The 15,112-nt window shown below is 35.2% G+C and overlaps 1 protein-coding gene across 2 annotated transcripts in view; it reads left to right on the top strand.

Annotated features, from left to right (window-relative positions):
• The first annotated feature begins 2,802 nt into the window (after positions 1-2,802).
• CEP120 (centrosomal protein 120) overlaps positions 2,803-15,112 on the top strand; it is a 37,631-nt gene continuing 25,321 nt past the window's right edge. Inside the window, exons 1-10 of one of the 2 annotated variants that reach the window (XM_070935695.1) lie at positions 2,803-2,851; positions 5,668-5,824; positions 6,386-6,500; positions 7,660-7,801; positions 9,300-9,448; positions 10,131-10,328; positions 10,910-11,137; positions 11,271-11,475; positions 12,537-12,705; positions 14,595-14,744. In XM_070935695.1, the coding sequence (XP_070791796.1) occupies positions 2,803-2,851; positions 5,668-5,824; positions 6,386-6,500; positions 7,660-7,801; positions 9,300-9,448; positions 10,131-10,328; positions 10,910-11,137; positions 11,271-11,475; positions 12,537-12,705; positions 14,595-14,744 (1,562 nt within the window). The remainder of the gene's footprint in view (positions 2,852-5,667; positions 5,825-6,385; positions 6,501-7,659; positions 7,802-9,299; positions 9,449-10,130; positions 10,329-10,909; positions 11,138-11,270; positions 11,476-12,536; positions 12,706-14,594; positions 14,745-15,112) is intronic. The other variant, XM_070935696.1, reaches the window with a different exon arrangement.

A 15,112-nucleotide genomic window follows, 5' to 3' on the forward strand; every position in this document is an offset into this window, starting at 1 on the left:
AAAGAATTTGGGATGCATGCTACATAAAAAATTGGAACTTAAGTCTTCTTCAGCACCAAAACAATTTACAATTTTGGGAATAACTCTAATGGAAAGAAAACTAGAAATAATATAAAAATAGCCATAAATATATAGTAGAAACCACCTAGTTCTTGAGGAATTTTTTTTAAAATACTTGAGTTGACTTTGACTTTGATTCCCTTGACTGCATGAATTACAACAATATGAAGATATTTTGCCATTCAATTTTTTAAATTTCACTGTCTTATCTAAAATACTAAAAAGCATAAAATGGAAAACAGACAAAACAGTCTTCTATAATAGGCAATTAATCATAACAAACATAAGTTATTGGAAAAAAATGTAAAGAATTTACTGCTTAATATGAATTTACTGAGTTAATACTGCTAATGCTGATACTATATCAAAATGGTGGGAAAGTTAAGCAAATAATATTTTTTGTTCCTTTCCTTGGCATTGTATCATTCCCTCCCTGTTTTCCAGCTTTTCTCATAATGATACAATGCTAACTTTTCTGTAGGACCGGTTATACTGTGGATGTCCTTGTGCACCACTACAATGTTATAGAATTAAACTGGCATGCAAAGATCTTTCTTGGCTCCCTGCTTTCTCTGACCTTTAACCAGATAATGTTACATTTTAAAAGTGGAATACTGGCATGCTTTAAAGCAAAATACCAGCTTTCTGCATCATTAAAGCACTCTTCTAAGGGGGGGGGGATGATGATAGGTATCTGTACTCTAGTACTACCTTTGGAAGAGTATAGCCCTCCCTCCAAAAAAATAAAAACACCAAAAAACAAAACAATAAAAAATAGGAGGCAATGTCTTTTTGGTAACTGAACCATAAACTCTCAATCAAGATTAACCCATTATGTGGTATAAATGCATCCCAGGTTGTTTGGATGCATACTCATGGAAAGCTATGCAACTGATTTAAGTAAAATATGATTATAGAAAAATATCATATGGTAGTAATAAAAGCACAGTTAAAAGAATGCTGAAAGTAGGATGAAATATTCTGAAGAACATGGAAATGTTGGTAGAATTGTGATTGATTATAACCATTGCAGGAGACATTTCCAAATTCCAGCTGCTCAGAGGTCCACAGATTTTCCCAGCATGGAAATATAAGAAAAACTTAATGTTATATATTTATCTCTCATTTAAGTTGTTGAAAATAGGCTAGAATTGAAGTTGAAGCTCTGAACTCTTCAGTAGTTTTTTCCATACTAAGATCGCATCGCACATTGTAATTAACAGAAAGAGGCAAATAATACAGATATAGACTTCAGATTGTTCAGAAGACATTTTATACATCTCAAAATTGCCCAATATATTTATTTCAGTGCAAATTCTGGTTCTCAGTTTATAAGTTTAAAAATATACTTATCCCAAGGAGGGTTTCTCTGCAATAAGGCCACGGAAGGTCTACAACGCTAGATAGAAAGATAATGTATACTTATTGGGAGACCGAGCCAGGCATTTGGCTCCACTTCTGAAGATCACGGAAGCTAAAATTAGCTTCCCAGTAATCTTCATAAAAGAAAACGAAGATCGAAAACCAAGAGGAAGGATTATTCTCCTCTCACCCCTTCAAGAATTGTTTAGGGTAATGTAATTGACTTGTTTTGAGGTGAGACCAAAACTAAAAAAAGGAAACTTTCAGTGGTATCTGTACATACGGTATGCTAGTGAAAAACAGATGACTTATCTGAGAGTCCAAACCAAGGCGGGTGCTCGTTCAATTAAGTCTTATCACCCACACATCTGAAAATGGCAAAGCGGTCGAAAGGAAGACAATTTGGAGGAAGAGTGAATCCGATTACAGTTAGTACGGGTGACCAAGGGATCTGCAGAACAGGGGTCCCCAAACTTGGCCGCTTTAAGACTTGTTGGACTTCAACTCCCAGAATTCTGTAGCATATCATAGCTGGCTGGAGAATTCTGGGAGTTGAAGTCCACAAGTCTTAAAGCGGCCAAGTTTGGGGACCCCTGTTCTGCAGAAAGTAAGCAGATCCCCTTAAGGAATTTCAAGAAAGCCTGAGGGGAAACACCCTCACCGCCCGCTTGCAACGGAAAATCATTATTTGCACATTTCTATCTGCGAAGATGAGACGGTCCTTAATAGAGCGCAATGACGGGAAGCTCACTTGCGCTGACTAATCTTTTTGTTTAAATCCTCCCCTCCCCAGCCCATTAGCCGTTTGGGACCATCTGTTTTCGGAATGGATGTGCAGCTCCTTTTGTTCACTTTCATTAACTGTACGGGGGGAGTCCGGTTGCTAATTCGCATGTAAGCTGAAGTCACCCACAGCTGTTCAAAACTGAAACTTATCCCTCCCTGAGGGGAGACCGAATCACACCTGCTGCTTTCAGGGCGCAGGGCTCCTTTCTTGAACTTTCCCGCCGCGCCAGTGAGGGTCGCTGTGGGCCCTTTTCCTTCGTTCCGAAAACGGCGACCGAGAGACGGAAGTGAAGCCGCATAGGCTGGAGGCAAACGCTGCCCTTTTTTTCCGTCGGCGGCTGGTTCTTGAGTTCCGGCATGCCCTCTCCTTACGCCTCCCGGTTGCTAAGCGGCGGCTGAATTGAAAAAGAGTCGGAGGCGCGAAAGAGCTGCGGGCCGGCGGGACTGGGAGGAGAAACACCTGCCTCCTGGCGTGGCTGTTCGGCGTCCGATTATAGGAAAGCGGCTTTGGACGTTAAAAGCTGTGCTTGCATCTTCTGGAGAAGCCCTTTTTTTTTTTTTTTTTTGGCTCGGTAGCCGCTGCGCCGTATGAAAATGGGCGCTAAGTCTGACCAGCTCCTCATTGTGGTCTCTATCTTGGAAGGTAACGTTTAAAGCAGCTCTCTCGGAGTATTATCGATTCACTCAGTGCGTGTATCTGGAGAGGAAATGGTGGGAAAGCAATCATCGCATCCCTTCTCCTGCCTGTGAATGCTGCCCAAAATAAATCCACCTGGCCGCTTCCAGATGTTGAGTTCTTAGAGGCTCCTGCGGTTGGAGAAGACTTTTGAAGGCGATGGGGTGGACCATTTTGGGTTTGGGTAGCTAACGTTCAGGCATCAAATCTGCCCCTAAGGGTAGTGGCAGAAACCCACAATTGGTACTGCTGCTGCTGCAGTGTGCAGTAAATAATTAGGCTTTTCTTTGCTGAAGGGTATAGAAGGCTTTCAGTGCAATGAAATAATTTGAGGAAGCATCTGTTGTTGTTAGTTGCAAAGTCGTGTCCGACCCATCGCGACCCGAGGTGGGTTTCAGCAGGTTCTGACCAGTTCTGGAGAACCAGCAGCAGAAATTTTGAGTAGTTCGGACAACCAGTAGTAAAAATTCTGACTGACCCTGCGCCCATCTATTCTCTGCCTCCCAAGTCCCAGCTGATCGGGAGGAAATGGGAATTTTGCAGTAACCTTCCCCTGAATTGGGGATGGAATGGAGATTTTACAGTATCCTTCCCCTGGAGTGGGGTGGGAATGGAGATTTTACAGTATCCTTTCCCTGTCACGCCCACCAAGCCACACCCACCAAGCCATGCCACACCCACCAAGCCACACCCACAGAACCGGTAGTAAAAAAATTTGCAACCCACCACTGATCGTGACCCCATGGACAACATTCCTCCAGGCCTTCCTGTCCTCTACCATCTTCTGAAGTCCATTTAAGCTCGCGCCGACTGCTTCGGTGACTCCATCCAGCCACCTCATTCTCTGTCGTCCCCTTCTTCTTTTGCCCTCAGTTGTTCCCAGATCTCTACCAACTGCAGATATTCCATATTTTTGCACAGATGGCAAAATCTTATGGGTACCTCATCTGAATAAGCCAAGAATATTCTAAAAGATTATTTCTTCAGCTCGGTGCTGTCCTGAAATATGTGTTATGTGAGGTAATGAGAGGGAACATTGTGAGGAAATCTTTATTTTACCCATAGTCATTACAGGGTTGGGCACTCTTGTATATTTAATAAAATAATAAATAATTTCCTACATAGCACCTATAGGCAACAATCTTTCCCTTTTTCATATTTGATTAGGAATTTATTAAATAGTTTCCAGTGGTTAAAATTGTCCCCACATTTTCCCGTTAATGGCAGATATCTGGTTAGTGGATTTCTGGCCAAAAAAACCTTGTACTATAAAAATAAAGGCAGGCTGTAGTGGAAAACACAATAAGGAAGGAAAAATACATATAGTGTTGTTTTTAGACTATTAAGTCTATAATAGCAGTTGTTACACATTGTTCACACTATAATTCAGACTTTCCTACTTCAAAGGTGATCTAATTGATGTCTCCAATTTATGGGAGATTATATTGGAACAGACAAATCAATACATTGATTCTTGTCACTCTACAAATTGGTAAATAAGCATGGTCTGAAGTCACATTACTTAAACATTTAGGCAAATATGGATTTGTCCATTTTTAGTTTAGTTACTACATTAGGAATGCATGAGGAATTCTTGTTACATTATGGGTTTCCACAATAAACTCATGCTTCACATGGTAGTTTTTGTAGTGACAAATGCTTTACAAATTACTTTTTGGTTATATATTACTCAAATTTTGTTGGTGAGTTGATCTATAGTGCATTTATTTACCCATACAGTAGAGCTGGGTCTGACTGATGTGGGTTGCATGAGATCTTCTTTCTTGAAGCAGCTTTGGAGAATGCTGTTCTATGGTCTCAGCTTCCTAAAACTGTGAAAGTATGCCCTGTTCTCATGCAATTTTCAAAGGTTGTGTAAGAACTCATCCTATTCCTCTGCATCCATCAAAAATTGTATGAGAATGGATATGCTTTCATAAATAGTTGTGTGTTGATGAATACTGATACATCACCCAAAACATTGTGGCATACCACTTTGGCACGTGTCATTACTGCTGTACAATATGAGTTTGGGCTAGTCTCTGAGGAATTGGGAGTACAGTCACATACATGCGTTAGTTTTGATATATTGTGAAAAAAGTTCATACATTAGTCCGTAAATTCTGTCAGTCTTTTCCTTCACACTGTATTGGCCATTTCTCTTGGAAAAATGTAATCTGGAGCATTTAAATATGTAACTGCTATAAACCTGGTCCCTAATTGTATTTGTACTTTATTCTTAATTAGAATTTTGGCTTAGTATGAATGAATTTGAGCTCTCCCACTTCTGCTAGCGTAAGTAAAGAAAAGACCCATGGAAGCTTTGTGGTTTGTAGCAATATGTACAAACTGGAAAGATGAAAACCAGGAACTCCTTTTATTTGATAAAACAAATGAGGCAGCATTTCCTGTTAACATTTTATGCTAAACAAAATACATGAGTTTCTATGTTAGCTCAATAGTAACAGAGAAATGGATTATTTATGCTACAGCATGCTACCTGTTCCCTTTAAACTAGAATTTGTCTTAGCAGAATATGTAAACACAAGCATTACATTTTTGAACCAATCATCTGAGTTACTGTCCGTTGCAGACACAATCAAGTTTTGCTAGGTATAATTGGGATAAACTGTTTTTTCAAAATTTATTTGAAACCAATCCATAGAAGGTATAGTTATGCAGTGGTTAAAGAATAGTTTTTGAAAATTTGAATCAGATTGCACAGTACAGTTTTTCTATTTAACAGTTTCTTAAATGTATTTTTCTTTTCTTTTTTTCCCTAGGGCGTTATTTCCCAAAACGTCCAAAGCGTATGCTGGTAGTAGAAGCAAAGTTTGATGGTGAACATTTAGCTACAGATCCTGTAGAACATACTGATCAACCAGAATTTGCCACGGAGTTAGCTTGGGAACTTGATAGGAAAGCACTTCACCAACACAGGTTATTTCTCAAAAAGTTGTGAATCGGTTAATTACATTGATCTGCTTTAGGGTCTTGGAATTTTTTTTAATAATAATTATAGTGAGTTGATCTGTGACAATGCTGTAAATGAGACACAAGAGATCAGTTGTTTCCCATGGTTGTTATTTTTTCAAATGTCTTTTCAATAGAAGAAATAAATGTTGTAATGGAATATGTGATTATTAACTATTACCATATATCTAAAATAAAGATAAATCTTTTATGCTTCCAGTTTTATTTTTCTTTTAATGGGAAGATTATCATAGATTTGCTTAGAACAAACTAATAGATCTGTTTTCTTCTATCCATTCATCCTTTGGGAAAAGATTATTTTAAATACTAGATTGTATTTCTTCTGAATAAAAATGGTAGTAAACGCTCTTTGTTCTTGTGAGAGAATACTTTTAATTAGTATAGTTGTTTCTGATATACGTAAAATATTAAGATAATTGCATTCAAACTCACAATAGAAAAAAGAAATAAAATCAAAATATGATATAAAGGCTAACAGTTCTTGCATGGGATTCATATTTTGTACAGATTACAGCGTACACCTGTCAAGTTGCAGTGCTTTGCTTTGGATTCTCTATCTTCAGTTAAAGAGACGATAGGTTACATTGTGCTAGATTTAAGAACTGCTCAAGAGAAAAAGCAGGTATTTGTAATTCTGTATCTATTTCATGATAAAATAGGTTTCCTTTCTAGTATTCCATATTTAAATTGTTTTGATTTGGATTAAGTAATAATGTATTACCAGACTTAACTTTGCACAGAGTTGAGTGTATATGTTTGGATTATACCATTTCAGATTACTGGTGAGCTTTCAAATAATTGATAATTACATATAATTCTCCTTAAAGGAAAAAAACCAGATAGACACAGGAAAGAATGTGATTTGACTTTCTATCATTTAGCTTTTTGAGTGATAGAAGCTTTCCCAGTACAGGAGTTTGGGATTCCACCTGTAATATAAAGCAGTATAGAAAAGATATTGCTTTAGTGAAACTGGGCTTTAGATTAACTAAATTATGCAATGTGCATATTCATACAATATGCTATACAGTGATTTAACCAGAGTTTATTGAAGCCCATAGTCAACTATGACCTACCTATAAGGTCCCTTCCAATTCTGTTAATCTATAAGCTTGACAGTTAACTATTGACCATATAATTCAAACTACGTTGGATTTACAGGCTAAAATACAGACAAATATGGATATTTTAGTGTGGTACATTGTATGATTTGTTCAGGCAAATATGTAAGTGTGGTCATAGACCAACTTTACTAAATCTTTTTCCTATAAGAGACCCTTAAGATCTAATGTTAAAGTATACTCGGTGCTATTTTGGAAGAGACTATCTGTTCTTAGAAAATTTTTCAGTGTTAATGGAAATAAAAGCTGATGAAATATTATTAAGCTTATGCAAAAATGGAGTAAACCATAATAAAACATTTTATTTCAATTTTCGTAGATCTCTAATTTAAGACCATAATAATATATTCATGTTGCTTAATTGTTTTTGGTTTTGGGAAATTGAACTAAAAACTGATACCGATAACACATAGAATAGATTAATAAATGCCTATATACTGCACATCTGATTTTTTTTTTTGTTATATAGTTATTGTAATGAAAAGAGAATGACTACTTATAATTATTTGTTAATTTTATTTTTTTGAACTCTTTTAATATATTTTTGCTTAACTGCTTAATTTATCTTGCTGCACTGCAAATGTATTATTTTATGGTTCTTATTATTATTTCTTTATTGTAAGCATATTATTTATCTCTTTTTCAATAAAATTGTTACAGCCACCAAAATGGTATCCTTTACTCAGCAACAGATACACAAAATTTAAGCCTGAATTGCAACTAAATCTGATGTTAGAAACTGACACCAAAGCATCCATCGATGGTTTTAAAGCAAGGGAAGCACCTCCCAGAGAAATGGCAGGTTAGTAGTAAAATTGCTTTTTTTTCATAGAAAACAGCAAAAATTCTGTGAATTGTGATAAATCTATGAATATTCTAGGTCCAGAAATGGTTGGCAAATTTGTCATACAAATGTCTTATAAACTTGTTTCTGTTATTATTTCTATTGAATATGTTATTTTGTGCCTAAAAACAACTTGTCAGCTTCGTATAGTTACACTAGTTTATTAATTTTAAATATGTGTCTATATAATTTAATTATTTGATTTTACTTATTCAGGTGATAGATCTCCAGATTAGATTTTTAAGTAGACCCATTAAGTCAAAAGTCTGCTCAGTCCTATCTTGGTTAATAATTTTTATTTAGAAGTTTATATAGAGTTATGTCTTTGCGGAATACGTTAAACTGATTTATTTATCTTGTGAATTCATTTCATTTTTAATAAAGTTTGTTCAAAGTCAGAAGAGATTCCATTCTATCTCTCTTAATGGTAGTTCTGATTGTGTCTTCTTATATGTCAATATATTCAGACTAATTTACTTTAAAAATTAAGTTATTAGAATTATAAACTGGTCGCATATCTACTATTTTTTTCTGTGTTGGAATTTTAATTTTATAATTAAATCTTACTGCTATTTTTAAATAATTATTCAGCATGTGTACAGTTACTCTACTTAAACTTGATTCAACAGTTTTACTCTTCATACTTTTATATTCTCTGTCCTAAATATTTTTTATATTCTGTTAGAAATTTTAGCAAAGTATAATCTTAATGCATTCTGTATTTCACATGGTGGAATTTCTTTTCATCCATATGCTTCATAACATTTTCTTGCACTCTTCATATTAAATTTGATTTATAGTCAGTTTGTGTAACCTAGTAAAGCCAGTTTATAAAACCCAGGCATTGTGCCCGCTGTCTGAACAGTGCTATAACTTCTGTTTGCACTCATGACCTTCAGTTAAACTGGTATGATATTTTATTGCAGTCCCCCTTGTTAGTTCACAGGAATGAATATATGGAAATGTTTTACAATATAAAAAACGTGATTTTTATGAATCACTTTCAACACAAAATTATGTTAAATTATTCCAAGTTGGTAAAGAACTGACCGATTATGAATGCAAATGAGTTAAAAGGCAGGGTTTAAAAATGTTATGTGTATATATAAGTGTGTGTATATGTATTACACAAAAAAATTAAATATATATCTACCCATCTACCTACCTACCTAGCATCTATTAACTATTTATCTACCTACCTATCAAACTATAAATAGTATATATGCACACACGTAAACACATACACAAATGTGGGATAAATTTATACGGTTTTTTTTATATCTACTAGGAAATGTTTTAGTTTTCTTGAGACACAACTTTTGTAAACTGCAGTGACCAAATTGGTCTTAGGTGTGTTCACAGCATAATAACCTATTAATACTTCTGTTATCTATTCAACTTTCAGATCAATTTTTTTTGTTCAGAAAATCCAAGTCAAATTTCTTCTTTTTTAAAGTATCTTTTCAGTTTCCTGGATTGGACCCCAAAAATCTTGTACCTGTGCTAAATGAAGAGGAAGGTTATCATCAAATTGGACCAGCAGAATATTGTCGTGACTATTTTGTTTTGTCAGTTACTATTGCATTTGCTACACAGTTAGAACAGGTAATACTATTGATTTATGTTTTTAAATGGGTTGTTGTAGTGAATGCAGATTCTTATTTGGTTACCATGTGGTTAATTTTATAAAGCATGATCTTCACAGTGCATGATGACTTTGTAATATTATCAAACTTGGGATTCTATATACTCTTTAAAATTATTAGAAAGAAATATTTTGGACCTTATTGCGTAGCACCCACCTCTGCTCATTAAAGCTGCCCATATTTTTTTTCAGCTGTCCATATAACTGATTTGTGTTTCATTAACTTTAATTGTTTCTTTCAATGGGTCACATCACTTGCGCAGAAGCCTAGAATTAGACAAGCAGCTTTAATGAGTATTAGTGGGACTGGATTATGCAAATTCTGAATCACTTCAAATCATATTTGCAGTATACATGGTCCTATTATCTGTCTCCTTCTCTTTCTTGCTCTAAAATCTAAAAATATAAATTAACTGTATTCTGTCCTGATGGAAGTAGCTAAAAAATTGATGAGCAGGAGCTAATGGTTACTCTTATCTTTGAGTCCTCCGGTTTTATATTTGCGAAATATTTAAATGCCTAAATCAATTTAGTAGAATGTGGAAGAATCTTTATAGTGGAAGTGCAAATGAATGGTCATAGTTCCAAATAATCAGTCTGAGGACATAGTCTATTTTGTGTTTCCCTCTACATTCACAATAGTTAATACCTACCACAGTGAAAATTCCAGAACGAAAGCCTGAGTTCTTCTTTTACTATTCACTACTTGGTAATGACGTTACCAATGAACCATTTACTGACCTGATGAATCCAAACTTTGAACCAGAAAGGGCATCTGTTAGAATACGCAGCACCATTGAAGTTCTAAGAGCCTATTTTTTTGGTCACTCAAAGTTGCAGGTAAGCATTTTTACAATTTTTGTGACAATATTTAAACCTTAATAGTTGTTCTAGAATCTGAAATAATCCTGTGGACTAATCACAATCCAGTCTAGCATGCGTGCAAAAGTTTTGGCCCTACAGAAAAGCAACATTATAATTCAATAGACTCATGCATCAGCAGAATTGGTGATATTCTTGTTATACTTTAATGGCAGGCAGCATTTCCTTCTGCTTGTGGGGTGTTTAAGTAGAAATGATCTAGCATGTCTCTCCCTGGTTTAGTAGTACCATTAATCTCTGGATCAGTTTTGCTGTCCTTGTATGGGTTGTGAGTTGTGACTCCTGTCCTATAACATGATTATTTGAAGCTATTGCTAAATTGTTACTTGAACCATTAGGGATTTTAGAAAATAAGACAATCTGAGGAAGATCAAATTCTAGGGAATCTTTGCTTCCATAAGAAGTTAATCTAAGATTCATTAGAAATTCTTGTGCATTATATTTAAAGAATAGTGTTTGCATTTGGAGATGATTGTGTAAATTCTTTAAATATGACTAATCAGTATGATTTTTCTCCTCATAATACTCTTGACTTCTAGATTCATCTCTGCTGTGGGGATCAATCTCTTGGAAGTACTGAAATTCTTTTAACTAGCTTATTAAAGAAAGGAAGTGCCGAAATTTGCCACCATCCAGTAGCTATAGAAGGAGCATTTATTCTTGTTCCACCTAATAGAGCTCGGCAAAAACTGCCACCCATGCCTTTGGATATGGCACCTACTGTTGGGGTTTCAGTATCACTTCAAAAGGATGACAGAGTTTGTCAGGTGCAGCCCATTTTTTGTTACATACTTTGTGTTACTATTTAAAACGTAGAATGCAATAAAAATATAGTGATGATCACTGTTACATGAAAATGAAATTAATGCTAATCATAAATCTTGCTTTTGGTTTGTTCAGCCTATAATCCAACCAGCTGCAAAGGCTGAGACTGAAAATGTGAAAAAAGATTCATCTCCAACACATGATAAAGAAGGGAGACCTGAAAATGGCTCTCAAGATATCCTACCTCAGACACAACATTCTCCTCCCATAAAAGAGGATGCTACAGAAAGTGAAGTAGAAAGTATTCAGTATGACAGAAATCCAAAATTACAGAAAAAAGGTAATAATTTCTTGTATTTCTTGTAACTTAATTATTATCTCTACCCCAAAGTTATTCTTGCCTTGTATGTTGTTTTATAGCAGGGTTCCAAGTAACACCCCCAACTAAAGAAGACTCCAAGGCTAGCAATTCCTCAAAGATTCATTTTATTAGAGATGTCATATTGGCACCTCTGGGAAAACCCGAATCTGACATTTCCTGGGTTTCCCCCACCCAAAAGAAAGTCAAAGAACCATCCCCTGCATCCACATGTCCATCACATGATCCAATCAATCCACCATCCGAACTGGAGTCAGCCCCCAGTACTCCTACCCAGGAGACAGCCCCCAGTCACTCCTACCCAGATGCAGGCTGAACGTCCTTGACTCTCAGGGAAAAGAATGTTGTTATGGCTATATATCTTCACCAACTCCTTGCAAATCCCCTCTCTCGTTTTCCCAGACACTAAATGTGGCAGCCCTGAAGTTCCAAAGAAAAGATGGCCTTCAGGGCTGACAGCATCATAGAGAAAATGTTACTCTGCACAATGATTTAATCTAATTTAAAACATTGTAAAAGCTCTGAGTATATGGAAAGAGTCAGCAGGTGATTATAATCTACCTATGGAATCCCTTTATGTTTAGTTTGAGAGCATCATCTGGTTATGGTTGTAGGTTTCAAGTTTCATTTTAAAGTAGATTGTTAGCATAAAAACACCAGTTTTTTTCTATGTAAACAGAATACAGTAATGTGCAGGTGCTTTATATGATTTTGCCCTTACATAAAAACCTCTTGAAATCTGGAAATTTATTTTGTAAATACTAGCCTTCCAATAGGTTGGCAGGAGCTGGGGCAAGTAATGGGAGCTCATCCTTTCATGGGCCACTCAGAACTCGAACCCAAACTGTCAGCTTTCCAGCTGACAAGTTCAGCATCTGTAACTGCTGAGTCATTGCACCTTAGAGTAATAGTAACTTACACTTATTTAAAACTGTTACAACAGTATATCAAAGATTGAGAAGTCTTTATTGGAATAAAAGCTAACACTTTTTTAAAGATAAATTTTGTGTTTATATTTGCAGCTTTGAAAAGTAAAATGCCTGCTTCTCAGACTCAACATCCCAGTACTTCTGAATCCACTACAGGGCAAAAAATTGCTGTTCCTGCATCATCCCATCATTTTTGTTTTTCAGTAGATTTAAAAGCTATCCATAATCTGGATGCTGGATTTCCTGTTAATTGTATGTTAAGGTATGAAAGCTTTACACTGTAATTCATTGGGAAGGCATGCTTTATTTATGTTATATAAAACAATGTAAAATTTTAATATATAGATCTAGATCTTAAGTAAAAACTGTATGAAAAAACTATTTTATGGGAGTTCCTTTCTTTGGAGGATATTTTCTTGTTAAAAATACTAAAACCTTAAATACGTTGTTTTCTCCTAGAAATGTTGAGATTGTTCACAGTCATCTCTTTCTGATATATTGTAAGAAACAATTATTTTTGATACTAGTGTGTCTTTGCTATGATTCTAAACATTTTGAGATAAAAAGCAATAAATCGGCCAACCAGGATGCTAAATTGGAGATTTGGGCTTAACAATAGAATGATGTACAAGGAAAATATAATAATAATGTTTTAGTCATCGTTAATTGCATTTTTCTTTGAGCTATAGGCCAACACTATTTTGGTTTGGTTTTCTCATACTATGGCTGAGTTTAAGCTAAATCATGATGTGCTTTGCTAGATTCTGTTGTAGAATATTATATGAGGCATTATTAGTAGTAAAGTATAGCTAAGCTTCGTTTAGTTACTAATCTAGGATCTACTTATGGATTATTCAGGAAATCCTGTTTAAAGCAAATTATGGTTTAACATACCATGTCAACACAAATAGTATTTATGGAAAAGTACCTCTTAAAGAATGCAGATATTCTGGTTTCTTTTTGCAAACAGTTTTTCTGAAAGTTCCTTTTATGTACATTTTTACAACTGAAAATACTGCTGTAACCACTTACATATTTATCTATTTCCAGATAGAAAATCACTAAGTGGTAATAGAAGCATATAACTTTTGTCTGACATCTTTTAGTATTCTGTCGTATGTGATGTGATTTGGGATATGATCATTCCATTAGAAATTGAATACCCCTTGGGATACAAATACAGGGAAGAATATTTTTTATAGGAGAAGAGAGGAGCAGAAAAGACCAAATAAAAGATATCTCCCCTGAAGTCTTTAATATTAGACTAAATTGTGATATGCATATTCAAAACATCACCACCCTTACAGACTTCAATTTGATCTTGTTTTCAACCTGATAGAAAATGTAGAACAGAATGGTGATGCCATCAGATGATGTACTAGATTTTATATGTTAACATTTTAGAAATAGCCATCAGAACAAGAAAAGCCTTTAGTGCAAACTAAATAATACTTTTTAGGAGTCTTGTCCCATTCATGTTGAAAGTACCAAGGCACTTCCTGGTTGAAAAGATTAGCCACTGACATCACTGTTGCCCAGGGGATGCCAAGTTGGGGACTCCTTTCATGTCCTCGTTAATGAGCCTCACTGAATTGGTACCTGTTTATCTACTCATGTTTGCACACTTCCGAACTGCTAGGTGGGCAGGAGCTGGATATTTTTTAGGAGCGAGAGGCTGTAATTCTACCCCATTTATAGGGAGATAACATCCCTTCAAAATGGTCCCAAAGATCACATTTATGTAGACTGATTTTATATGTCTGACTCCACCATGGTTTGTTGAATAAACCACAATTGGTTAATTTTAGCAATAAGTCATAAAGCTTGCTGTATTTGATTGACAGGTTACATTAGGCCAAAATCAAATAAACTGCATGGCTATATCAAGGAATCCCCATTTCAAAAATAGAATTCTGCTCAATCTTCTCTGAATGTATTGCAATAAAATAAGACCTACACATTCAGATGTGTAGTGAGGTTACAATTACTTCAGTCTCCCTGACAAATTTTGTAATTAATATTGAATATTGCAATTTTCAAGTTCAAAGATTTATTAAGCTATTAGTACTTTGAATTTATAATATATTTCCTGAAATTTGCTTAAAATTACTGGTCAGGTTGATTTGATATTAATTTTGTCTTCCTCCATAGATATTCATACCCATTTTTTGGCAGTGCTGCACCCATTATGACAAATCCTCCTGTGGAAGTAAGAAAAAACATGGAAGTATTTCTTCCACAGTCTTACTGTGCATTTGATTTTGCAACTATGCCCTATCAGCTTCAAGATACCTTTTGCAGGTAACTTATGTACTGAGATTCTTTTAATAATAGATACATTAATATGTTCACTTTTATGCAAGCTAAGTTTCCCATACTAAGATGTTTACCATTTAAAATGTGTTCTAAATCACTTGTTTGTTCAGATAGCGTATGTATCTTGTCCCTATGTTTGTACAATGTGTTTTTAAAAAGAAATTATGGTTGTTTTAAAAGTATGTGATCCTATCTTTTTTATGGGGAGCAGAATTTACAACTTTGAATTGACCTATGCCCATCATAGATTAATGAGCAGAAAAAAATAGATCAAATTGTCATCATTATCAGCCAGGTGGCAGATAAGAGACTGGGACCCTAATTGCCTTGCAGAAGTTTGTGATATTACTTTC

The sequence above is a fragment of the Pituophis catenifer genome, unplaced genomic scaffold (assembly GCF_029215685.1).
Source record: "Pituophis catenifer annectens isolate HBS135680 unplaced genomic scaffold, rPitCat1.0.hap2 SCAF_2, whole genome shotgun sequence".
NCBI lineage: Eukaryota > Metazoa > Chordata > Lepidosauria > Squamata > Colubridae > Pituophis > Pituophis catenifer.